The 25,065-nt window shown below is 40.0% G+C and overlaps 1 protein-coding gene and 1 long non-coding RNA gene across 2 annotated transcripts in view; one reads left to right on the plus strand and one right to left on the minus strand.

The window, feature by feature from the left end:
* PPTC7 (protein phosphatase targeting COQ7) overlaps window positions 1–6,775 on the minus strand; it is a 35,025-nt gene extending 28,250 nt beyond the window's left edge. Inside the window, exon 1 of the mRNA XM_006178129.3 lies at window positions 6,263–6,775. Within this exon, the coding sequence (XP_006178191.3) occupies window positions 6,263–6,491 (229 nt within the window). The 5' untranslated portion in view covers window positions 6,492–6,775. The remainder of the gene's footprint in view (window positions 1–6,262) is intronic.
* A 3,700-nt stretch (window positions 6,776–10,475) lies between these two features.
* LOC116661014 lies at window positions 10,476–23,801 on the plus strand. Its single transcript, XR_004316784.1, has 3 exons — window positions 10,476–10,558; window positions 13,046–13,048; window positions 23,791–23,801. It is a non-coding gene; the product is annotated as an uncharacterized LOC116661014 (long non-coding RNA).
* The last annotated feature ends 1,264 nt before the right edge of the window (window positions 23,802–25,065 follow it).

The raw sequence follows: 25,065 nt of genomic DNA on the forward strand, positions 1-25,065 counted from the left end.
TTTCACTCTTTAAAGAAAAGCTTTGCCTACCCTATCCACCCAAAATCCTGTTTGGGATCCCATTCAAATGTAATTAGCATCTTCTTTAAAATTTTAAACTAAACTGAAAGAGCTGTGCCACTTGCCAACTCAAGTTTAAATGAGTGTGTGTTATCAACCCAATGCCTTCTGCATGGATCAGCTTTTGCAAAAAAAGTTGTGATTTATGATGTAATTCTGTGAATTGTTTAACAACAGGAAACAAATTATTTTCAACCTCAGAGAGACATAAAACTACCAGATTTTTAAAATATTCAGCAACTCTCCACCAAGACAGATCACTGAATTTTATTACTAATGACAAATTTAGGATCTAGGTAACCAGTTCCTAAAGTGAGACCAAAAGTTAACATTAACTTTGAAAGGGAAACTTCACAAGGCGCACCACTCTTCAACTGATGAGAAAAGTAAAATTTCTTTAGAAAAAAAATACTGTCAACTTACCTCTCCAAAGCATTTCCTGAAAGTTCTGAATCTAAAGCACCAGGTAAGGACTCTCTAAAAGGCAAGGGACCTACATAAAGTGAATTTGACATTGAGTTTGAACTTGACACAAGCGTTTATTCAAAGGATGCGGTTGTGGGTCAAATACTCTAACCTGGTGTAGTGTTTAAGTCACACACTAGTACAAATTCCATTTGGATACTGTTGCAATCATTCAGGTTATGGACTGCCCAGTTTCAGAAAGCAGTGCTAAAGTTCAAGAACACTCCAATCCAGATTCCCTCAACGTCCCCCATTCCCCCCCTCTAAAACCCAGCACAAACAGCCAACATCTGTACCCTACCTTCTGCTACAATTTAAAACCTTTTAACAAAAATATACTTTCTAAAAAGCATAAACAGTCATGCTTTTAAAATTCAATTACTTGCTCTATAAAAAAGATTCATCCAGATTTCTTTAAAGTGATTATTAACAAAGTGAAAAAGAAGCTGGAAGTTAGGAAAATTTTAAACTACACTCAAGAATTTCTAGATTAAAGACTGCACAAAGGAAAAGTAGCTCTGACAGTATAACAATGAGGAAATGACTTTAAAAATAATGTGCCTTATAAGAACCTTATGAGAAGTACAATATATTTATATAGGAAAATGAGAAAAATATCAGGGAGCAGGAATTTAAGAAACAAACAGCAAATTCCTCTATCCATCAATTGTATAGTCTGTTTATTACAGAACGACAGAAATACTCAGAAGAATCAGAGAGCAACAAGTCAGTAGCTTTATTTTTCTTTTGTGATCAGTAGCCTCTTAAATCCTGCTGTTTCTGAGTCCTAGAAGGCTCTTTTACTGAACCCACAACTGTTACACTTCCTTAACATTCCACAATTTTTTCTTAAAAGCATAATTATTAAATCCAGCATATTTAAAGTAGTGATTGATCTTAGAACTTTACATATCTGACATTTAAAAATATTTCCCTCCTATTAAATAATTACATGAGAACTATTTAAAATAAATATATAAAAAACAACTCTATTGCTCATAAAATTAGAGTTACAATATGACCCAACAATTCCATTTCTAGGTGCATATGCAAGAGAATGAAAAAATATATGCTCACACTAAAGCCTATACGTAAGCAGCACTATTCACAACAGTCAAAAAGTAGAAACAACCCAATGTCCATTAACAGATGAATGGATAAACAAAACGTGGAATGTCCATATAATGGGAATATTATTCAGCCATAAAAAGGAACAGAATACTGATACATGTTATGATGGTGGTAAATCTTGAAAATCTAATGCTAAGTGAAAAAAGCCAGACACAAAAGTCCACATATGTGATTCTATTTATATGAAATTTCCAGAATAGGTAAATCTATAGAGTCAGAATCTACTTTCTGTTGCCAGGTATTGAGGGAGGGGAGACTGGGGAGCAACGGCTATTAAATAGGGGTTTTCTTCTGGAGTAACGAATATGTTCTAGAACTAGTTAGTGGTAGTGGTTGCACAACCTTATGACTGTTGTGCTACTGAGTTTTTCACTTTAAAAGGTGAATGCTATGGCAGGTGAATTACATATCTCAATTTTTAAAAATTCAATCAGGGTCATATCTGCTGTCAACAGGCAGATCAAGCTGAACTTTGACTTTCAGAAAATTATAACTATATAATAAGATTCCTTTCCTGACATGGCTTGAAATCTAGCTGAGGGAAATCAGAAAAAGGGTTTCTGAAAGGTTGAAATTAGTGCACATACACACTCTCCCAAGGTGACCAGTACTTTAAATGAGTTAAAAGGACAACTCATTCATACAGATTCTACCAAATATATTAAAATTATCATGACTGTCGGAAAACATCAAATGCTACCTTACCACTTCCTAAATAAAATTTTGATCTTTATATTGTTCATGTAATTCTTGCACCTTAAAACAATTCATTTTAAGACTGGCATTACTCACAAAAACACTTCAAATTCCTGGCCACAATCAAAATCATATCTAAAGGCTAGAATATGAAATTGTCTTCATTTCTTTTTAAGGTTTCAAGTTAAATCAAGCTTAAATAAATATCCTACTTTTATAAGAATTTCTAGAATTTACATGGCATACAACATGCTGTCATTTTTTAAAGTGGATTCAGTAAACTGTGGTTTAGTATGCAGAGGAGTTTTTGTTGCATTTTAATTATGAGTCAGAGAGTGAACAAAGAAGTTGTAAACACACACACACACACACACACACACACACACACACACACACACACACACACACACACACACACACACACACACACACACACACACACACACACACACACACACACACACACACACACACACACACCCTTAAGTAAGAAAAGCAATACCAGAATGCTTTAACAGTACCAGAAGACAGACTGGTTTTGAGTTCACCTATCTTCTCAAGAAAACTTAAACAGTGATCTAATGGAAGAAGGACAGGAATGAGGAGTCTTAACATGAGTCCTAATCCTGCAATTAACTAGTGGAGTAACCTTAGCAAAATCATTTGACCCTCTGTAGGCCCCCGTTTTCTCTTCAGTAAAATGAAAGAACTGGATTCCAAGATTTCTAAGTCTTAACAGCTCTCAACAGTCTTTGATTCTATTGTTAAGTAGCTTAGGGTTGTGGGAGGCCCAGCAATTGTACACCAGGCAGTTCTCATATTTTTGTGTACTTAGGCATCCATGCCATATAGAGTAATAAGAGAACTCAGTATTAGTCACAGGGAAGGAAAAAGAAGAGTGCACATAGCTCCTGCTGGTACTGGTTTACTCCTGTTGGACCTAATAAAGAGAAAGCACCTTTGCCAATTTTCCAGGGGATAGGAGTGGTTCCTATGTCTCACCACACCCGCCATAGTTGGTTTTTCCTAAAAGAAATCCAGTGGGACTATACAAAAATGTTGTAAAGGACCAAGTACTTTTAGTCACTGCATGACTAACAGGACAGATCAATTCTAAATTAAAGAAATAAAACAGCTTTCTCTTTCTAATATGAAAAGAAAAACAGTTTTCATTCCAAACAGACAATGAGTCCTAGACAACCAGAGTGAGTTGCATAGATACTTAGCAATAAACAGTGTCAACCCAAAGAAAATGAATTATCTATAGAACTAGAAGGTTCAAAGCACTGAGGTTCAGCACAACATTATTATTCAACATAGCCTTTTGGGGAGGGAGGGTAATTAGGTTTGTTTGTTTGTTTGTTTATTTAATGGAGGTACTGGGGATTGAACCCAGGACATTTTGCTTGCCAGGCATGCACTCTACCACTGAGCTATACCCCTCCCCCTTCAACATAGCCTTTTAATGCAATTCAGTTTACAACTCCAACTTTCAGAGTAAAAGCAGTATTAAAGACTAAGACTCATTACCTTTCACACCAAGATAATCAGACCTGCCCAAAATGCGACAGTGTCAATAAAATAGAAATCACCATCATATGACCTGGTTTGTGGAAACTAAAGATCAAATGAGGCCAATTCAGAAGTTGTTTCAGGTGGCTCCCAAGATGGCTTTCTGGAAGAAAAGGACAGTCCTAGAGAATGTTTCCCCTGATTTGCTACAACACACACACTCTCTCTCTCTCTCAAAATGGCTCTTTGTCAAATATGGTCAACAACCACCCCAAGGTCATATAAGCAATTATCTGTCTGGTTATGCCTAGCGACATTCCTTTCAAGAAGGGTAAGGAGCTGTGGTTCTTAATCTGGTATCCATGCATGGACTGATAGGTGGTACATGGATGGATCTCATGGGGTCAGTGAAGTCCTCGAAAGGTCTATGCAAAATTTTGTCTCTTTGCACATTTTTTCTGGGGAAAGAGCCCTTGGGCAGTGAACCAAAGAAAGTTAAGAACCACTGATTAAGCGTGAGATAGAAAACAGAAGAAATCTACTGAAGGTGCCCATGTAAGATAGGAAGTAATGTCTGTTACTTGAGGCCCAAAATAACAAAGGGTCCTGTCTTTTCAAAATAGAAAGAAAATACGATCTGATGGTCAGACGTTCTTCAGGGTCAGGAAGTCCACCCCCTTCATCCTCTAGTCTAGACGAGTAAAATGAGCTGAGAGGCTCTTGCCCCAAACCACAGATCAGAGTGGCAAAGCTGAGCACCAAACTAGGCCAGTTTCTGCAGGACGTCATGTTTATACTTTTTTCAGAATGGGCTTGATCAAAATTTCCCAATATCCTTATGAATACCCCACTCCATTAAGGGACCCTTCAAAAATCTTTAAATCAAGCTTCAGCAGAGGAATTTGACACATTAAAATATCCCCAAATCATCACTCAAATTACAAACACTTCACATAAGCCAGCACACAGAGGGGAACCTTAGTGACTTTATATCTCCTATCCTGTTGCACTGTAACTGCAACTTGAAAAAGTAGCACAGGTCACAATCTCATTGAGTGAAGTGCTTCTAATTGTATTGAAAAAAGACAGCGACTGACAACGGCCCTTTAAGAAAAGATACTGAGTCGGGGTCAAGCTGACTTCACAGTGGATTTGTACAGACTTCAATCTGCAAGTTCACTTCTAAGGAGTCTCAAGTATTGCCTAAACACTAAATGATTTTTCAACTCAGGTAATGGAATCTTTCATAAATTAAACTGAGAACAACCTTTCTAGTTCCATGTTCACAAAACTACATGAGTAGAAACAAAGATAAAAGGCAGTTATTCTGAGACCAAATTTAAAAGTAATTGTCATAAAGTTACAGGACCATTTGTTCCAATGCCAAATTTTGCCTTGGCATATGAAATGTAAAGTAATCAGAAACTCAATCTCACCTGAGAAGTGAAACCAAAGTGATACTTGAACCTAAGTTCAATGACAGCATGTCCTTCATTTTCAAAGGAAGTGCTTTATTAAGAGATTTATTGGCACAGGATTCTACGGCATACACATTGTCTCCAAAGGCACACGTTATGTTAAAGTTTCTGATTGCTTGTGAAGTATACTTAAACATCTCTGCGATCTCTTACCCCCTAAGGTGTAACTGGAATAGGCCGTTGGAAGCACCTGTGGTCTGAAAAGGCTTTCACCAATTCTCAAGGCTTTCTTGGCCGCAGTCTAGAAGAGGGTTTGGCCACTCTATTTTGCGTCAAGGAGACTCTCTTCTACCCCAAGTGACCTCAAGTGGGCAAGGTCAGTTTGGAAGAATGCAATGCAAGTGATTTTTCACCAGGCCAGCGGCCTCCACTGCGAGACTCGGACAAGGATGGAGATCTGTCTCTAACGAGGCGACGAAAGAATGCAGCTCGGCTCCTGACAGGCAGTCTGCTCGGGATCCCGCAGCCCGTAACCGGGCTGTGGCGTCAGGAGCACGAAGAAGCAGGGATCCCCGGGGCACGCAGAGGGAGGAGGGAGGGAACAGGAGCGAGATTCGGAGCCTGCAGGTGTCGCCGGGGGAGGGGACGAGGTCGACCGGGGCTAGTACTGCCAAGTGACTAACACTGCGGTTCCGGGATCGGACAAACTGGTCACATTCTCTGGCTGTGTGACCTTGAGCATGTGGCTCACCCGCTCCGCGCCTCAGTCTCCTCATCTCTAAAATGGGGGCTGTTCAAGTGGAACGCGCACCCTGGAGAGCTTGGCACGGCGCCTGGCACATAGTAAGCGCTCCCTACAAGTGAGCTACTACTGGCTCTAGGGTTCCTCTTACAGCCCAGAGGAGCGGGGAAAGTCCGGAGCAGGGGAGTCCCCGGGAGGTGGACCGGGGTTAGGGCGGGGGACCCGGCCTGGCACTCACCGAGCACATCGGCCGAGCGGTGCCGGGCTACGAAGCACGCGTCGTCCCCGTAGCACGCGCCCTTCTTGAGGAGGCCCTTACGGAAGTCCTTGCCGAAGCCGCAGCCGGCCGTCACCAGCCCGTAGTCGCCGCTGCCGCTGCCGCTGCCGCCGGCCCTGGGGTCGGTCTGCGAGAGGCCGCCGAGCACGGCGCGGGCCACCAGTCGCCCGTACGAGAGGACCGAGAACATCGCCGCCGCCGCCCCCCCGAGGAGGCGGGGGCCCCGGGGAGTAAGAGGACGCGGAGGCCCGGAGCCGGCTCTCTCCTCAGCCGCAGCCGCGCCGCCCCTGAGACGCTCCTCAGGGCGGCGCGCAGTCGCCGCTGCCGCCCCTGCCCGCCGCGCGGAGCCTCGCACACGTTCTGCCGCGCGCACCGGAGCCAGAGTGAGGTCAGAGCCGGCGGCCCCTCCACCTCAGCCCGACCGGGGTCCCAGCTGCAGCCACCGCTACCGCCGCCATCTTCCGCTCCACTAGCGTGTTCCGGGCCCCCCCGGCAGCACCGCCCCCTTTATGGCCACGCCTCTAGCCCCGCCCACGACTCGCGGCTCATGCTCAAGCCCCACCTCCTGGGCTCGGTGCCCTATGCAGTCACAGAGGTGGAGCGTGCGCAGAGGGTGTTGACACAATGTCTCCTGGGAGCTGTAGTCCAGGAGTTGTAGTCGCTCTTTGCTTCGCTGCCTAGCATCTAGGACCTAGGAGGATTCCCCAGACGCCGAGTCTAAGTACTGAGAATTACAAGTGGGTACTTGAAAGTTTTCTCCCTTGTTTTAACCATATATTTTAAAGGGTGTTGTTCTAAACAACACCACTGTTCTTTTAGAGGAAAACCTGAAAGAAACTATGGGGTTACGTATTATTATTTTGTAGTATTTATACTAAGAAACTGAAGTACACAAATTTCGTGACACCTCCAGAACTTATATATTGGAAAGGTTTAGGGGCGGCAGTCTGTTTGTAAAGAAGAGCCGTTTTGCATAATATTTAGGAAATTCGAGAAAATGTTATCTGTCCCTATTAACATGATGATGGAGATACAGGAATGGCCATTGAAGACTTGTCATACAGAAGTGTTTTAGACTTTGCAGATGGTTCTGCCAAGTGGGGAATAAAAAATTCCAGCCCCCCATTTTTTTGCCCCAAATCTTAATTTTCTTGCGGGTCCACCTGGGTAAGCAGGTCTTCTCCCCACCTCTGACTTGGGCACTCAGAGAGGTCATGCAGTGCCAAAGACTTGCAAAGATGACAGGCCGCCTCTCTCCTCCTACAGCTGCCATCCCTTCTCATCAAAAGGACAGACCTTGGCAAGAAAGGCAGTCCCTCCCCTACTTTTTTTTTTTTAAAGCTCTCAGCCTACCCTTAACAAAGACATCACAGTTGCCTTCTCCAGATTTTGACTAAGCAATCTTCTGAAATGACTTAGGTTGAATAATAACTAAATTTAATGAGGGAGTTTGTAATCTAGTGGGAAGATTAGCTCACCAAATATGTGTTACATGTTTGTATGTGTATATGAGTACATTCAGATTACAGACCATACTAGTGAAACAGTAAATAATCTAGCACCTGCATACCTCTTCATACTCTTTGGTGCTGTGCCCCGTTCACTAACTGGGCTCTAGCCATGCTCACAGCTGTCTCAGGACCTTTGCTTTAGGCCGTCCTTCCACCCACTAGATTGTAATTCCATTACCTGAGGTTCCTGTGTTCTTTCTTACTGTATCCCCAGAACATATGCGCACACAGTAAACACTTTAGTAAATAAATGAAATAATGAATAAATATTTCACTAGATCCCAAGCTCCCCAAAGGCAAGGATCATTTGCCATTGTATTATTAGAACTAAAGCAATTTGTAAATGTTGAATTAAAGAAGGCATAATTGAATAGGAACCATAAATAATATAAAAATTGTATTTGTTGAATAAAGGAATGATTGAATGAAAGGGTTCACAAATAAAAGGAAAAAGAGATTTGAGGCAAGTGATCTAATTTGGAATAATTTTTCTTTTTATTGAAACATAAACTCACCCGGAAGCACTGGTCCTTTTCCAGTTCACTTTTGACAGAACTTCAGTCACTCTGCGGAGTCCCATCTCATTCTTAAATGACTCTTTTTTATACCTGTCTTAATACATCTAAAGGCCTGCCAACCATCCACTCCAAGCACATTCCGTTATCCTGTTACCGTCATCATTAAACACTTCTGCGGTTCACAGTGTGCTAAGTATATGTTTCTGTCCTTTGAGCTTTCATCAAAATGGGCCTGAACAAATCACTTCACATAGTGAGTGGCATTTTGTCAAATACGTAGACCAAAAAAAAAAAAAAAAAGATCATTTATTGGATAAAAAATACAGCAATCCTAGGAATGCAATCACACCTTGCCTTTTTTTATGACCCACAGGAATTGGAGTACACCTAGAAGAGGGGGTGGAGCTTTGCGGAACCTCTACTTGGCATTTATGTCTATGCCAGCTGTGCTAAAGGTTGTTCTTTTTAAGCTCACACCACTTCCAAATCCCAACCAGGCTGTCAGGTAATTCTACCCCAAGGACAAACTTTTTAAAATAGCATGTCAACCCCTATTCCTTGCCTCGTCAAACTCCTTCAGACTGCTCCTACCTTTCATTTCCAAGGCATACATTACCTAATTTCCATGTCACTCACAAGAACCGGTTGGTTGAGATGAGCAGGAACATAAGATGTGACTCTGAAGCTGGTAACCTCTGCTCTGACAGGGCTACTGTTTTCACAGTTAGATGATACGAGTGCCTTGAATTTCCTGCAAATGAGTTTTCAGCAAATGAGTTGCTCATTGGAGCACAATGCGAACAGAATCCTTTCTCAAAGCTCCTTTGCACTTTTTGGAAAGGAGAGGAGACAGGGCCTCAGGTTCCCTTGAATCATTTATTCCAGAGCAATTAAGAAAAGTTTCACTTCATGGCAATACCCCAGTAGCCAGAAGAGGCTACTTGGGAAAAAAAAATAAAACCAGAAACAAAAACCATCTTCCCGTGCCCTCCCCTAGGAGCACAATTCACTTGTGGCATTTTGCTAGACTTAAAAAACCCTAAGAGTTTTCTTCCTTAGCAGAGTTACATTCCTAGCACTTCAAGGATTCCTGGGAGGTCAGTTGTCACTCTCAGAAGCGAGCGAGTGGTGAAAATACCATCTGTGCTCCCAGGGCACCTCTATGGCATTAGGAAAGAGCTTTGCACTAGAGTCACCCCTAGCTCCTAAAAAAAGCACACACACACACACAAAATCCCTAATGAGATTTTCTGCCGGACTGGTACACAGATCTTGTCTGATTTCTTTTTGCTAACCTACTCAAAGAAGAATTAATTAGTTTATGGCAAGGTCTCTCAACCTTGGCATTATTGACATTTTGGGCCGGACGATTCTTAGCTGTGGGGGGTTGTCCTATGCAATGGAGGGAGTTTAGCAGCATCCCAGACCTTTACCTACTAGATGCCAGTAGCACACCTCACCCCCTAGTTGTGACAATCAAAAATGTCTCCAGATATAGCCAAATGTCCCCTGGAGGTTGGGGTCAGGGGGCAAAGTCAGTCCCAGTTTAGAAACACTGGGTTATACCAATTCCTTATAACAGAACAAATATTTGGGGAGCACTTGTTATATCTGAGGCTCTGGGCTAAGGTTGGTCCCTTCAAGGCAGTCACAGTGTAGTAGGAGGGTTAAAATTAAGTAAATATATAGAGAAAATAAAAGCAAAGTGTGAGGAGGAGAAAGAGGATCCTATGGGGTGAAAGAACACTCAGGGCACTTCATGAAGTGGTGACAACTGTTAGAGGCCTACATGGACAGACGGAGGTCTGAGGAGGGGGTATAACCATTCCAAGAAAAAGAAATGGAACCACAACGAAGGCAGCGTGTGATTGGAGAACAACTAGTCTAGCGCAGCTCAGCCTCAGGGCTTGAATGGGGAATAATGAGGAATGGGGCTAGGAAAATAACTTAGGGACCATTCAGCCATAAAAAGAAGTGAAGGACTGATACATTCCTCAACATGGAGACCTTGAAAACATTATGCTAAATTAAAGAAACCAGTCCCCAAAGACCACATATCATATGATGCTATTTATATGAAATGTCCAGAATAGGCAAACCCATAGAGACAGAAAGTAGATTAGTAGTTGCCAGAGGCTGAGGGGAGGGGGGATGGGAAATGATTGCTAATGGGTTTGGGGTTCATTTTTAGGGTAATGAAAATGTTCTGGAATTAGACAGTAGTGATGGTCCCACAACCTTAGATACATACTGAATATATTGAACTGTACACTTTAAAAGGGTAAATGTTGTGGTATGTGAATTATATCACAATCAAAAAAATAGCTTAGGACCTACTGCAGAGGGCCTTATATGCTAAGCTGATGATACTTAATGCCGGAGACTTCAAGGGGGTCACCAAATGCTATTAATATGCATTAATTATAATACTATAATTATAATAAAATAATAAAAAATAAAATAAGAGTAATAATGATAGTGAGAACAATAGATACCATAGACTGAGCACATCCCATATACATTACCTGCCTCATCTACACTGACCACCTCTTTAAATGCGAAAACTCCCAACGGCCTATTTGCATTTCCCTTCATAACACATAGGACTGATTTCTTTTTTTTATTTTTTGTCTCCTCCCTGACTAAAATGTAATTTCCAGAAGAGCAGGGGATTTTGTGTATTTTATTCACCATTCTATTTATCTCAAGTGTCAGGAACAGTGCCTAGCATCCAATAGGTGCTAAATAAGTACCTGAGAAGTGAATGCTGTTGATTAAGAGGTCGCATAGAGCAAGCAACTTGTTTTAGAGCTGAGAAAAGGGGGGCAAGTAACATGATACTCCCAGAGAAATGTAACGGGTTGAGCTGGGCTAACTGGAGAGGTGTCCAGGACACTCTTGTGCTGCCCTGCAAAGCCCTTTTGAAGGCACTAGCCACAGGCTGTTCTTTCCATTGAATTTATCTTGCTTTGCATTGTGTGATGGTCATGTTTTTCCCACCTAGAATCCATTCCTCCCATTCTCTGACAATAGTATTTTCATTCCTTGGAGGAATAATCCATGTTGATTCATGCACTTTGGGTGGAACTGGATCACTGGTGGGGTGGGGAGAGGGCACATGACCCAGGTCTAACCAGTCAGAGCATTTCATTCTCTTGGTCACAGTAATTGGTGCAGTAAGAAGGCACATTGACCCAAGCTAGGCCAACAAAACACCATTATGGGATTTTGCTGAAAGCATTAAGAAATTCTCACCAGGATTCCTAAGCTGGTAGAATGAAAGTCTGGAGCTGCTGAAGGCCATTTTTGCCTCTACTTGGGAAGAGCCAGCCTGAGAATGAAGGCAATTCAGAGAGAAGCAGAGCCTAAAGATGGTAAGAAACAGAGGCCTTTTGATATTGATTAAACCCCTGAATCCAGCTTTGCCTGTAGGAAGATCAGTCCCTGAACTCATATTAATTTCCTCTTTTCCTTAAGCCACTTTGAGTTTGGCTTGTAACAAAGTGAATCCTGAAAACACCCTGTGATCCTGATACCATGACTACAATTTTGAATCAAGAATAAGTCACCAAACCAAAGGCAGCTTTTAGAAGGGAATTTATGCTCTGCTAATTTAGATAGAGGATAGGGAACTACTGTTCCTCAGTAGAAAAACTACTGAGGGAAAACTTGTGATCTCTTTCTTACTACCTTCATGGGATGAGGAGTGGGTCTGATTGGTGGATTCAGAAGAAGGTGCTGATGTCACTGAACTGAATCTCGGTCCCCTTGCCCTTCATGCAGCAAAGCCAATCTACTGACACTAGGTGGTGGTGAAGGAAAGTAAGCATTTATTTGCAGGGCACCAAGCAAGGAGAACAGGTAGCTAGTGCTCAAAAGACCCAAATTCCCCAATGGCTTTCAGGCAAGGGCTTTTAAAGGCAACATTTGGGGTGAGGGTTGTAGGGTGTCTGATCAGCCCCATGGACATTTTTATGATTGGTTGGTGGTGAGGTAACAGGGTGATGTTTTGGGAATATTTAATCATCAGCCTTCTGATTCCAATCAAACAAGAAGTGGGGAACACCAAGGGACTTGTACCTGGGAAGGCCCCACAAGGTCCTGCTCAGTTTCAGCCACCCTCCTTTCTTGATACTTCTCAATCCTGAGGGGAAGAGGGGGGACAGGAAAAGTAATAAAGTTTTGGATAGAGAGATCAATCATAAACTCAGCAGGGGAACTCAGTTTTGGGGGAGCTTGGTTTTAGCGAGCATGTGGCCCAGTCTTTTCTCTTTTTTTCTTTCTTGCTGTGGTCTGACCTTTGGATACTCATGTTTCCTCCTCCATCATGGGGAGCCTGTCCCTTGGGAGGAGGCCTGCAGGAACCCAGTCTGTGACCAGGTAAGTCAGTGTAATCCAAATGGGGATTGTGTGCATAATAAAGCCATGTTCTCTAATAAGCCTTATTGATAAAGCTGATACTTTGGCACTCCAGCTGCCCGATTTATGCATGTATGTCTCAGTGGGTTTAGAATTGAGAAAGGCCAAGAAGGGGATAATTAATTATCACCTCATAACCCCCCAACATGTTAATTTTCTCTTCAGAAAACTTCAGAAGCAGGCATAAGGCCTGACATTTGGGGGCTAAAATACCACATGGGTATCGAGTTTCTGATGCATTCAGGGCTTTAGGCTTAAAGGTAATTTTGGGTCAAGTGGATGCTTGACCTGGACAGTTTGTGACAGCTACAGTTGTTCAGCAAGATTTTAACTGGCAGGGTCCCAAGTTCAAGGACCTCTAGGGCAGGCCTTGACCTAACCCGCATGAGTACAGCTTTGACCTCAGCAGGTGGCTCGGGCAGGGGTTACGTTTGTTGGGGAAAAAAGTCTTTCTGTCCCAGGGAAGGCTTACTTTAAAGAGGGCAGCACTTTAGCTTACAGACGGTCAGGCTTTGATGGGAGAAATTTTTTGTTTCTTATATTACATATTTCAGCAAAGTTTTAGGCTGGATTTTAAACAGCAAAGCCAGCTAAATTCTACAGGGTGAACAGAGCTCTTGTTTGTGAGATTGTAGTCTTTTTACAGCATGAACACAGGGAGTAGGTGGATAATGCAAAGTTAGCAGCCCCGAATCTGTTCTGTAGGTTGTTCTGAGCCTCAATCAGGGTCATGAGCAGGACTTGTGGAGGCATTGATCTCTTGACTCTATTTGGCTTGTCACATGCTGGTAAGGCTCACCTCACTCCTGGGATCCCAAGTTGGCTCTGATTTGTTAATTGTATAATCCTTGATCATGGTTTTGGACTTTTGAGGAGACCAGACTGAGTTTACCTGCAGAATGGGGTTATATTTTATTACAGAAAACAAATGAAAAGAACATGATCCTTATTATAGAGGAAATATACTTCTTTGTGGGTGGAGGTAGAGAAAGCTAATGAAAATACAGAACCTAAAAAGGCAGTTAATGAAGCTTATGCCTAGAAGGCTGTCTCTGGGAAAAAGGTTTGCTTAGGGAATCAAGGAAGAGCTAGGTTGTTTTTAAAAATATGATTCTGTCATACGCTTTTGTTTTATTGAAGTACAGTCAGTTACAGTGTGTCAGTGTCTGGTGTACAGCACAATGGCATATTTTCTGGCTTGTATTGTTTTGTTTTTATGAGGGGGTGGTAATTAGGTTTCTTCATTGATTTCCACTTGGAGTAGGTACTCGGGATTGAACCCAGGACCTCTTGGATGCTGAGCATGTGCGCACTTGAGCTATACCCTTCCCCCTGGCATATAATTTTGAAAGTTGCTGAGAGTGGGTCGTAAAAGTCGTCATCACAAGAAAAAACTTTGATCCTAAGCATGTTTGGTAACGGGTGTTAACGAGTCTTATTGTAGTGATCATTTCACAATGTATACAAATATCAAATCAGTTTGAAACTAATATAATGTCAAATATACCTCAAATACATTAACTTTTTTTTTTTTAAAAAAAGCTTCTGTCATACTACCAGAACAGAACCAGTAGAGGAGTGAAAGACAAATAAAGGAAGACCGGCTGGCTAAACTGGAGGAAAGCAGGGATTTTTTTTAATTTACAGTATTTTTAATCATGTGAAAGAGAAACAGACACATAGATATGGAAGTGAGACTGGCAGAGGTAACAGCAGATTTCTGTCTTCTCCCATCTGGTGCCCTCTCTGGGGCATGAAATCCTTGGTCTCAGGAGGAGAATGGGGGAGGCTTGTACTCCATAAACTGCTTGTTTTTGCTTGGATTTTTCTTTCAGTGCTGGCATAATTGACTTCACCCAGGTCCCCTGTGCCCTGTGGGATGTTTTTCCTCTGTGGTCCCTGCCAGCTTGCTCCCATTTTCACACTGATTACTCTCCCAAGAAGGGCAGGGATTTTTTACAGCTAGAACTGTGATCTTAGTAGACCAACCAAACAGATATGAAAGGGAAAGGACTTTTTGAAGGCTCAGCTAGGTAAATATTAAGAGGGAGAAGAGACTCATGCCTATGTGGAAACCTGAGAGGAAATGGAGGTAAGGTTACAAATTTGGGGGAAAAATTATTTAAAAAATGGAAGGAGGACATTGGTTATCCCTCTGGGAGAAAGAAATTAAATTGGATCCCTAACTCACACCGTATACAAGAGTAAATTCCAGGGGTAAAAGCAAAAGCAAAATTTTAAAACTTTTAGAAGAAGATACAGAATATTGGGGTAAGAAATGATGGTTTCAAAAATATATAAAAAGGCACAGGCTGTTAAGGAAAAATTTGATGGATCTGTCTATTTTAATAGTTAAAAGTTTCTCAAAATGGATCAAAGACCTATATATGAGAGTTAGAACTATAAAACTCTAAGAAGAAAACAGGGGGAAAGTTTCATTTTATTGGATTTGGCAATGATTTCATGGATTTGATACCAAAAGTCCAGGTATTGACTGAAAAAAATGCACAACCTAAAAGTTGGACACAGAAATTCAGTCCATAACACCTGGGTGTGGGGTTGTTTTAAAAAGTCGACTTGAGGAGGTTAGGACTTTAGGACTGAAATGTGAAAGTGAAATCCTAGAGATCAACTCTGAGGCTGGGTGAGATAGAATGACTCTTCCCATAGTCCATTTTTGGAAGTATAAAGAATTATGCCTTATTCAGGCTGAGGGTAGGGGAATTTTGGGGGGAAGTTATATAGGCTTTTTATTATTTGCCAAAGGCGCAAAAACTCTGTCCCCTTCACAAGGGGTTTCCCTCCTTCTGTCCTCTTGAGTTTAACAATAGAATGAGATGCAGTTCCTAAATTCCTTCTTCCTTTGGTACCCTCCATGGTAGCACAGGGGTCTTAGTTAATAGGTTTTACTGCTAATTACTGGGGAACAACAAAAGTATAACAGACAACAACATCTAAGCGTGACTCATTCAAATAGAGAATGAACACATGTCAAAAATTTATTCAGCTTGTTAAAGAGGAAACAGTAAGATGGTTAAGCTGGTTCAGAGTGTTTTGAGGAAGTAGATATTTGAGGAAGTTAGGAGTCTTAGATACTAAACCGGTTAATCTCGTCAGCGTAATAAAAACTTAACCTTTGGGGTTCTTTTCTATTTTGGAGAGGAATACTTTGAAACTCAAACCAGGCAAAATTCTGAGACTTTAATCAGCAGTAAACTGCTAGGCAAACAAAGATACATTCATTGGCCTTCATATATGGCCAGTGGGCCAAATCTGGTTTGCTGCTTGTGTTTATAATAAAGTTTTATCGGACCACAGCCATATCCATTTGTTTTCATATTGTCTAAGTCTACTTTTGCACTACAAAATCAGAGTAGTATGGTGACAGAGTTGAATAGCTGACAGAGAGCATATAGCCCCAAAGCCTAAAATATTTATTATCTTGGACTTTACAGAAAGTTTGCCAACCCCTGCTAGACAATTAATCCTTAGGTGGGCTTGTTAAAAACAATGTCCTTGATACGGAAGGAACTACACTTCCCTCTCTTGGTCTTATTTCCAAATTTTGGATAATTTTTCTTAAAAAGGAAATGTTTAGCTTAAAAATGTGGGGACATTTTCAGAATTATCATCTCTGGCCTATACTTCCTAAATCCTCCTGTCCACCCATTCCAATACCTCAACACCCCCTTGTGCATTGGTGACTATCTCAGTGCCCCTTAGCCTCCTTATCTTTTCCTCTGAGAGTGGAGCTCATGAAAACCTCCTTTTGAAGGCAAGTAGGCCTGAAAAATAATTGGTACTAAGTAATGCCCTTTACAGCATCATTTTGCTCAAGAGGGCATTCTGTCTCAGAGTTAGGACTCCATTTAGGGCTTGTGCCTCCACTTCTTTGAATTAAGTTCTGCAGCTGTAACAAACTTAGAAACCATAAATTAAAAAAAAATTTTCTATTGCAGTATAGTTGATTTACAATGTTGTGTTAGTTTCAGGTGTACAGCAAAGTTATTCAGTTATACATATATATATATATTTATTCTTTTTCAGATTATTTTCTGTTATAGGTTATTACAAAATTTTGAGTATAGTTCCCTGTGCTATACAGTAGGTCCTTGTTGGGTGCCTATTTTATATATAGTAGTGTGTATATGTTAATCCCAAACTCCTAATTTATCCTTCCCCTTCTCTTTTCCTCTTTGGTAACCATGACTTTGTTTTTTATGTCTGCGAGTCTATGTCTGTTTTTAAATAAGCTCACTTGTATCATTTTCTTAGATTCCACATATAAGTGATAGCGTATGATATTTGTCTTTCTCTTTCTGACTTACTTCACTTAATATGATAATCTCTAGGTCCATCCATGTTGCTGCAAATGGCATTATTTCATTCTTTTTTATGGCTGAGTAATATTCGTGTGTGTGTGTGTGTGTGTGTGTGTGTATCACATCTCTATCCATTCATTTGTTGATGGACATTTAGGTTGTTTTCATGTCTCGGCTGTTGCAAATAGTGCTGCTATGAACACTGGGGTGAGTCTATCTTTTCTAATTAAGAGTTTTCTCCAGATACATGCTCAGAAGTGGGATTGCTGGATCATAATGTAACTCTATTTTTAGATTTTTAAGGAACCTCCATACTGTTCTCCACAGTGGCTGCACCAATTTACATTCCCACCAATAGTGTAGGAGGGTTCCTTTTTCTCCACACCCTCTCCAGCATTTATTATTTGTAGTTTTTTTTAATGGAGGTACTGGGGATTGAACCCACTGAGCTATTTCCCTCACCACTGTAGACTTTTTTATGATGGCCACTCTGACTGGTGTGAGGTTATACCACATTGTAGTTTTGATTCACATTTTGCTGATAATTAGCGATGTTGAGCATCTTTTCATGCACCTGTCTGCCATCTATATGTCATCTTTGGTGAAGCAAACTGTAAATTTTGAGAAGGCAGCGATGATGTGTGCTTGACTACTGCCATTTCCCTGGCTCCTGACATGTAGTAGGTACTCAGTAAATACTTGTTGATTGAATAATAGATCCAATGAAAGAAAAAAGAGAGGTTTTGGTTTCCTCTCAGGGTCAGCTTGTGTGAGGAGCAAAGTTTTGGTGACAAAGGCTGCCACCTGCAGGGAAAAAAAGGGAAACTACACGATTCAGAATGGCTAAACCCTGAGGGAAACACAGTCAGCTTCAAGGCAAGTTACCAACGAATCAATTTTCCTCCTTTAGCTTAAGGCAGAATTATCAACATCGTTTGGTCCTTTCCAATTAAGGAACCCTGAACCCTTTCTTTAATAACATTTTAAAGCCTTTGGAGTGCTTAATAAGTGCCCAGCGCCATCCCACACACAGACAATTTTGTATTAGGTACCACTAGCATCTCCATTTTATAAATGAGGAATCTGAGCACAGAAAGCATGCCCAAATTACACAGCTAGCAAGTGGCAAAAGTAGGAATTTGAACCTAAACACTGTGGCTCCAGAATGTGTGTGTTTAATCGTTTCACTATACTACTTGTCTATGCCTGATATGTAAAATGTTTACGTGAAACATATAGAAACATGGCAAATGAAACCCATGCAGATTTCTCTTCTCTCTCCTGAAACACTACTAAAACGATAGAAAAAGGAATCCAAAATGTCTAAGCCCACAAAGAATAGGAAAGAAATGACTGCTCATGAGAGGTGTCTGTCAAATCCTTTTTGAAAGATAGGAAGTAGATGGATGACTTACCTGAGTGGAGAAGCCCCAGGTCTCGCAGAAGGGGATGCCAACGAGGAGTAATCTGGCTGCAGCCCAGCAGGCTCAGGAATTGAAGGTCCTAGGTACCTGGGTGAGAGGTGGGGCTGAAATGAGATCTTTAATTTTAAATGTATACTAGGAACTGTTAACCCCAGAGTCCCTCCTGTGACTCCTTGCCTCAGTCACTGCAAACAAAGTTCTCTGGAGAACTTGAAACATGGCAGCTCTAGGTTCAGAGATGGCAGTCAGAAAAAAGGGTAAAGGTGAGGCAGCATGCCAAACGCAAGGGGATTAAATGAAAGTGTGCAGCTAAAATGTCTTAACGTTAAAAAATAATCATGTGTTTTGTGTATTGGTATTGCTATTCAGAGACAGCACTATGTTAAGCGTATTGTGGGACAAAACAAACAATAAATTATGTTGGAGCTGTTGACAACCAAACTTTGTGGTGTGGGAGAAAGGAAATACATATGTAAGATCAGTGTGGTTAAGTAAAACCCCTCTAGTCTTGATTTTAATTGGAAACAGTGTGATGGGTTTTGTCAGAGACGTTAAATAACTTGCTCAAGGTCACCCAGCTAATAAGGGATGGAACAGGATTAACCCAGACTGGTCTTACTCCAAAATTTATGAGGGTCTGCCTCCTTGGTAGGTCAGGGCAGGAGGGCCTCCTGGAGGAGGTGAAATTTGAAGGATAAGTAGGAGCAATAAATGGACCTCTCTTCTCTTGATCAGTGGAAGATCTGCTTACCATGACCCAGGAATCCTGGGCTGACCTGCAAAGAGTTTGTTTCTGGAATGTCAGGACCAAGAGCCAGCCTCCAAATCATGGTCACTAGTGACCAATAGAAGTTAACCTGGGCAGCAACTAGTCTCCCTCTGTGCCATCCCTTTAAAAAATTTCAAAAGCGGTGATATGTATTTTCACTAATTCCTCAAAATAAATACTTTGTACAGTACAACCATAGAAGACTACAGTGTTGGTTTGAGTCTAATTTTTTTTAGACTTGAAAAATGTTCACAGGTTTTAAATTTTGCTTTCAAGTCTAGTTTAAGCAGTAAACTTTGGACAAGGCTGGCAGGAGGGAAGGACTTTTGCCCTATTTTCCAAATGCTCCGCCTAAAGAAATATAGGAATGAGATGATTAAGAGAGGGAACATATATTTTAAATTTTTGTTTTATTGTTGTGGTTATTTAATTTAAAAAATCAGTTATTGAGTGAAAAGTAATACATGTACAATAGATTGAAGATTGACTCTCCTTTCTTTCTCCTCCCTAGAAACGGTTACAATTACCAGCTTGTTAAGTCTTGCAGAGAACATTTTAAGAGGAAATTTTTAGGTGGATCCATGTTAGAAGGGGACAGAATATGATTGATTGATTAAAATATGATTGATCTTTTATTACCCCACGATAGTAAGCAACTGCCCTCTGAGAGAAGACCTGCAGCTGGAGTTAGATTGGATAGACTTTCATTGTTTGTTTCAAGGAATTCACAAATGACCTTTATTAAAAAGAGATGTCAGTATGAGTCTTTGTCCAAACAGACCTCGTTAAACTTCATCTTTTCTCATCAGACCATCTCCTCCCCCTGCCCAATAAATTGACAATAATGCAGAGATGAGGATTCTGGGGGTTTGGAATTAGGGTTAGTTCCATCCAGAATTTTCATGATTATGGCCATGATAACTCTGATGTTTCCAGGACATTCCAGTTTTTTTTAACTGTCTTCCTAACTACATCACACTTTTCAGACCATGCGTCTGGGGCGTGGAAAACATGCTTTAACAGTGTGAGGTTGGTGCCTTTGACATAGGCTTACCCAATCTTGTATTTGCTTTTCTTTGATCTCCACATTCTTTCCAACAAATTTAGGTTAACAAAAAAATAAAAGCTTTGGAACAAGCTGTAGCAGAAATGCCTGACCCCATGATGGGGCAAAATGAAGCAAGTTCAGCTCTCAGGAAGAATTCACTCACAGGCTGCTAGGAAGGGGTGACTGAAAACGGAATTGCCTGCAGATCCTGAGGATAACGGTGAAAACATGTTTACAACACAGAAACCGAAATAGAAGTAGGGGAGGAGAGAGCGGTGCCCCTCAGGGTTACCAAGAGGTCAGCTCATTTCCATTTTTGAGGCTCTTTGTTTACAGAAAAATGAATAATCCATTTCTTAATATTTAACAAATACTTCTGGCATCCCAAGGCTAAAATGCCATGTAAATGTGCCATTACAGGATGATTCGATTTATTAAAAGTCAACTAATCAAATCGCGGTGAGAGGCCACCTTATGCTTATTAGAATAGCTGAAAATGAAAATGAGAACAGAACTGACTAATAGCAAGTTTTCACAAGCCTGGGAACAACTGGAAATCTCGAACATTGTTGATGGGAATGCAGAATATACAGTCACTTTGGGAAAAAGTTGGGCAGTTTCTTATAAAATTAAATATCCACTCACCATGCAACTCAGAAATCTCACTCCTAGGTATATACTCAAGAGAAAGGAAAATGTATGTTCACACAAAATCTGTGTATGAATGTTTACAGTGGCTTTACTTGTAATTGCCCCAAACTCGAAAAACTCAAATTCCTTCAACTGGTGAATGAATGAAGAAATCATGGCATATTCATTACAGAATTCTTGCGGATTGAAAGATACCCTTGCATATTTAGCCAAATGATTTTTAATAACGGTGCCAAGACTATACAGTGGGGAAAGGACAGTCTCTTCAACAAATGGCATTGGGAAAACTGGATATCCACATTCAAAAGAATGAAATTAGACCCTTACCTTCTGTCATGTACGAATGTTAACTCAAATAGATTACAACCATTAAATTCCTAGAAGAAAACATAGGTGAAAAGCTTTAGGGCATTGGACTTGGAAATGATTTCTTGTGTGTAATACCAAAAGCACAGGCAACAAAAGAAAAATTAGATAAACGAGACTGTATCAAACTTAAAAACTTCTGTGTGTCAAAAAAAAAAAAACAATAGAGGGAAAAGGAAACCTATAGAATGGGAGAAAGTAATTGAAAATTTTATATCTGATGAGGGATTAATATTCAGAATATATAAGGAACTTATATAACTCAACAACAAAAAAAACTTGATTAAAAATTGGGCAAAAAACTTGAATAGATATTTCTCCAAAGAAGATACACATGTCATCAAAAAGCACAGAAAAAGATGCTTGCTATCACTAATTATTATGGAAACGCAAATCAAAACCACAATGAAACATCACTCCACACTCCTCTGGATGCTACTGTCAAAAGGAAAGAAGATAACAAATGTTGATGAGGATGTGGAAAATTTAAAACACTTGTATACTGTTGGTGGGAATGTAAAATGGTGCAGTCATTATGGAAAACAGTATAGAGGATCCTAAAAAAAATAAAAATAGAATTACATATGGTCTAGCAATCCCATTTCTGGCATATAGCCAGAAGAATTCAAAGCAGGATATTTTCCCTTCCAGTTTTATTGATATATAATTAACATATTACACTGTATAAGTTTAAGGTATACAGCATAATGATTTGATTTACATACATCATGAAGTGATTATCACATTAAGTTTAGTGAAAATCCATCATCTTATCTGAATACAAAATTAAAGAAATATAAAACAATTTTCAAAGCAGGATCTTGAAGAGGTATTTGTGTGCCCATGCTCATAGCAGCATTATTCATAATAGCCAAGAGGTGGAAGCAACCCAAATGTTCATTGAGAAGTGAATGGATAAAGACAGCATGATATATATATACACAATGGAATATTATGTAGCCTTAAAAAGGAAGGAAATCCTGTCACATGCTAACTTTGAGGACATTATGCTAAGCGCAATAAGCCAGTCATAAAAGGACAGATACTCTATGATTCCACACATATGAAATCATATGAGTCAAAATCATAGAAACAAGAAAATAGGTTTCCAAGAGCTGGAGGGAGGGGAAATTAGTATTTAGAGGGCAGAGAGTTTCAATGTTGCAAGGTGAGAATGTTCTAGAGATCTGTTGCCTAACAATGTGAAAATACTTAACATTGCTGAACTGTACACTTAAAAATGATTAAGATGGTAATTTAATGTTATGGGTTTTTTTTTTTTACCTTAATATTAATAATGAAAGAAATAGTCTGTAGATACACACAACATGGATGAATCTCAAAGGCGTTAGTCTAAGTGAAAGAAACCAGGCTTAAAAGGCTACACACTGAATGAGTCCATTGATGTGACATCCTGGAAAAGAGAAAACCATAGGGACAGAAAGTAGGTAGATCAGTGTCTTCTGGGGCTGGGGCAGGAGGAGGGGCTGACTATAAAGGAGCATGAGGGAAATTTTATGGGAGGTAAAATTGTTCTGTTTCTTTTGTGGTTGTGGTTACGTGACTATGTGTGTTTGTTAAAACTCATAAAACTGTACACCAGAAAAACTGTACATTGATATATGAGAAAACCTGTATATCAAAAACTCTACACAAAAAATTGTATCTGAATTATCCCTCAATAAAACTGACGAAAAAGAAATGTGGAATAAATGTGGCAAAATATCAAATCTGAATGATCTTGGTGCAGTGTATGGTGGTCTTTTTTATACTTTTTATTAGGATTGAAATGTTTCTACCTAAAAATACTTTTTAACCTGGGTTCAATCCCCAGTACCACCACTAAAAAATAAATAGACCTAATTATCCCTCCCAAAAAACAAACAAATATACATATAATAAAAATAATTTTTAAAGGATTCTTAAAAAGCCAACTGGTTTATTCAAACTGTAGTATGCTCCAATAATAGGATGCAAGTTTAAAGTTGTCTGGCAAACAAAGAATTATTTCATTCTTGTCAGTGTATGTCTGTGACCGTATTTCTTACTGCATTGTCAGAAAAGGTCAAACTTGTAAATTTGAGACCTTTCAAGAATGCGAAGTCTGCTCAAATAGCCCTTCTGCCCCCATAATGTTTCAGAAAACATTTGAAGAACAAGAACAGTATCCGGTGGTTGACTAAGCACATGGAAAATGGGAGGAAGAGAGAAGTTTTTGAGGATTATTTTCTTCTGGGTGGTGATTTAGAATTCAACTACTGAACTATTCACTTCAGTCAAAATGACAGTCAGTCCTTTGTCCTCACACAGCCTTGATCTCCCATTGTTCTAAGCAGTCCTTTTATAAAGCTTGATGATTCTGCCTCCTTATTTATAAAATATTTGGCTCAGATGAATACAGATGGATGGATATATTTAATCATAGGTAAAACCAGATACTTAATTTTAGACAGATTAGAAGCCATGACTTTAGCAATGATAATAACAACAATGATAGCCAATGTAGCCAAACCAAAACCGAGACAGAGTGGTTAACAATGCCATAGCTATTTTTTTTGCCGAGCTACTCCTGTCTTTGGTTTTTCAGGCTCCTCATATGCGGTGGCTTTCAAAAGCAGAATTCCAAAAAGCTGAATTGTCTTGATTCCTCCCAATGTTGGCACAGACTATAAGGAGTGGAGAACAACGATAATCCTAGAGAAACAGATGGGCATTTTAAATCACAAACATTTACGCACAACCCAAATGCTGCAGTTTTGGACAAAATATGGAAATAGATCTTAGCCCTTCTTTGTGTCTTTCTATCTTAATGACAGAACCTGCCAAGACTAGATGGGAAGGAAGGGAGAAGGAGTCCTCTGGGTTGAAAGATGAAAAAAACCTGGCAGAAATGGAACACCTGTGAAATGAAAAGTTTCCAGGTTTGCAAAATGGATCTGAGTTGACGCAGCCCTCATTTTGACGGTGTAAGATGTCATAAATTTACTTTTGGGGTACCTACGGAGTGTTTGAGATTGAACCAAAAGTATTGGTTAGATTATTTCCCAAACCATAAAGACAAAGATGTTAGTGCTGAAGGGCACCTTATCAAAATTTAGTCCAACTGCCTAAAATTTCAAATCCGAAAACGGGACAAAGTGATACACATATTGAGGAATGGAAAAGAAAGGAGAGACCTGGAAGAAAGAAGATTTTAAAACAATAACAAGTCGCAGGTTTAAAAGTTGTAAGATGAAGGTTTGGAAAAAAAATTTTTTTTTGAGTAAAAGATTTATTCAGAGAGATGCACAGTCCGTAGACAGTGCAGGCCATCTCAAAAAGCAAGAGAAAGGCAACAAGGGCAGGGTTGGTTGTGCAGTTTAAAGTAAAAGTAGATACACAGTACAGGGTGCGGGCTATCTCTGAAGGCAAGGGAGTGAGAGGCCTAGAGAATAAAATTTTTTAAGGGAAATTTTACATCAGTTATCAAAAATGGTTCAGAATTTCAGGTGGATGCTAAAGCATTAGTCTGTAAAAAAAATTAGAAATATCTGTATTACACATTTGATCCAATTATATTTTATACACTTTCTCTGGAAATATGTAAAAGATGTCATTTTGATGATTTAGCTTTGCTATATAAATTTAATAAACTAGGTATATATATTGTTTTGGCATTCTTCTGAATTGGTAAATGTGTTTGTTGAATAAATATCACGATATATTTAAGTATTTTGACATTTACTTCTGAATTGTA

Source organism: Camelus ferus, chromosome 32 (assembly GCF_009834535.1).
Source record: "Camelus ferus isolate YT-003-E chromosome 32, BCGSAC_Cfer_1.0, whole genome shotgun sequence".
In the NCBI taxonomy this organism is placed as follows: Eukaryota; Metazoa; Chordata; class Mammalia; order Artiodactyla; family Camelidae; genus Camelus; species Camelus ferus.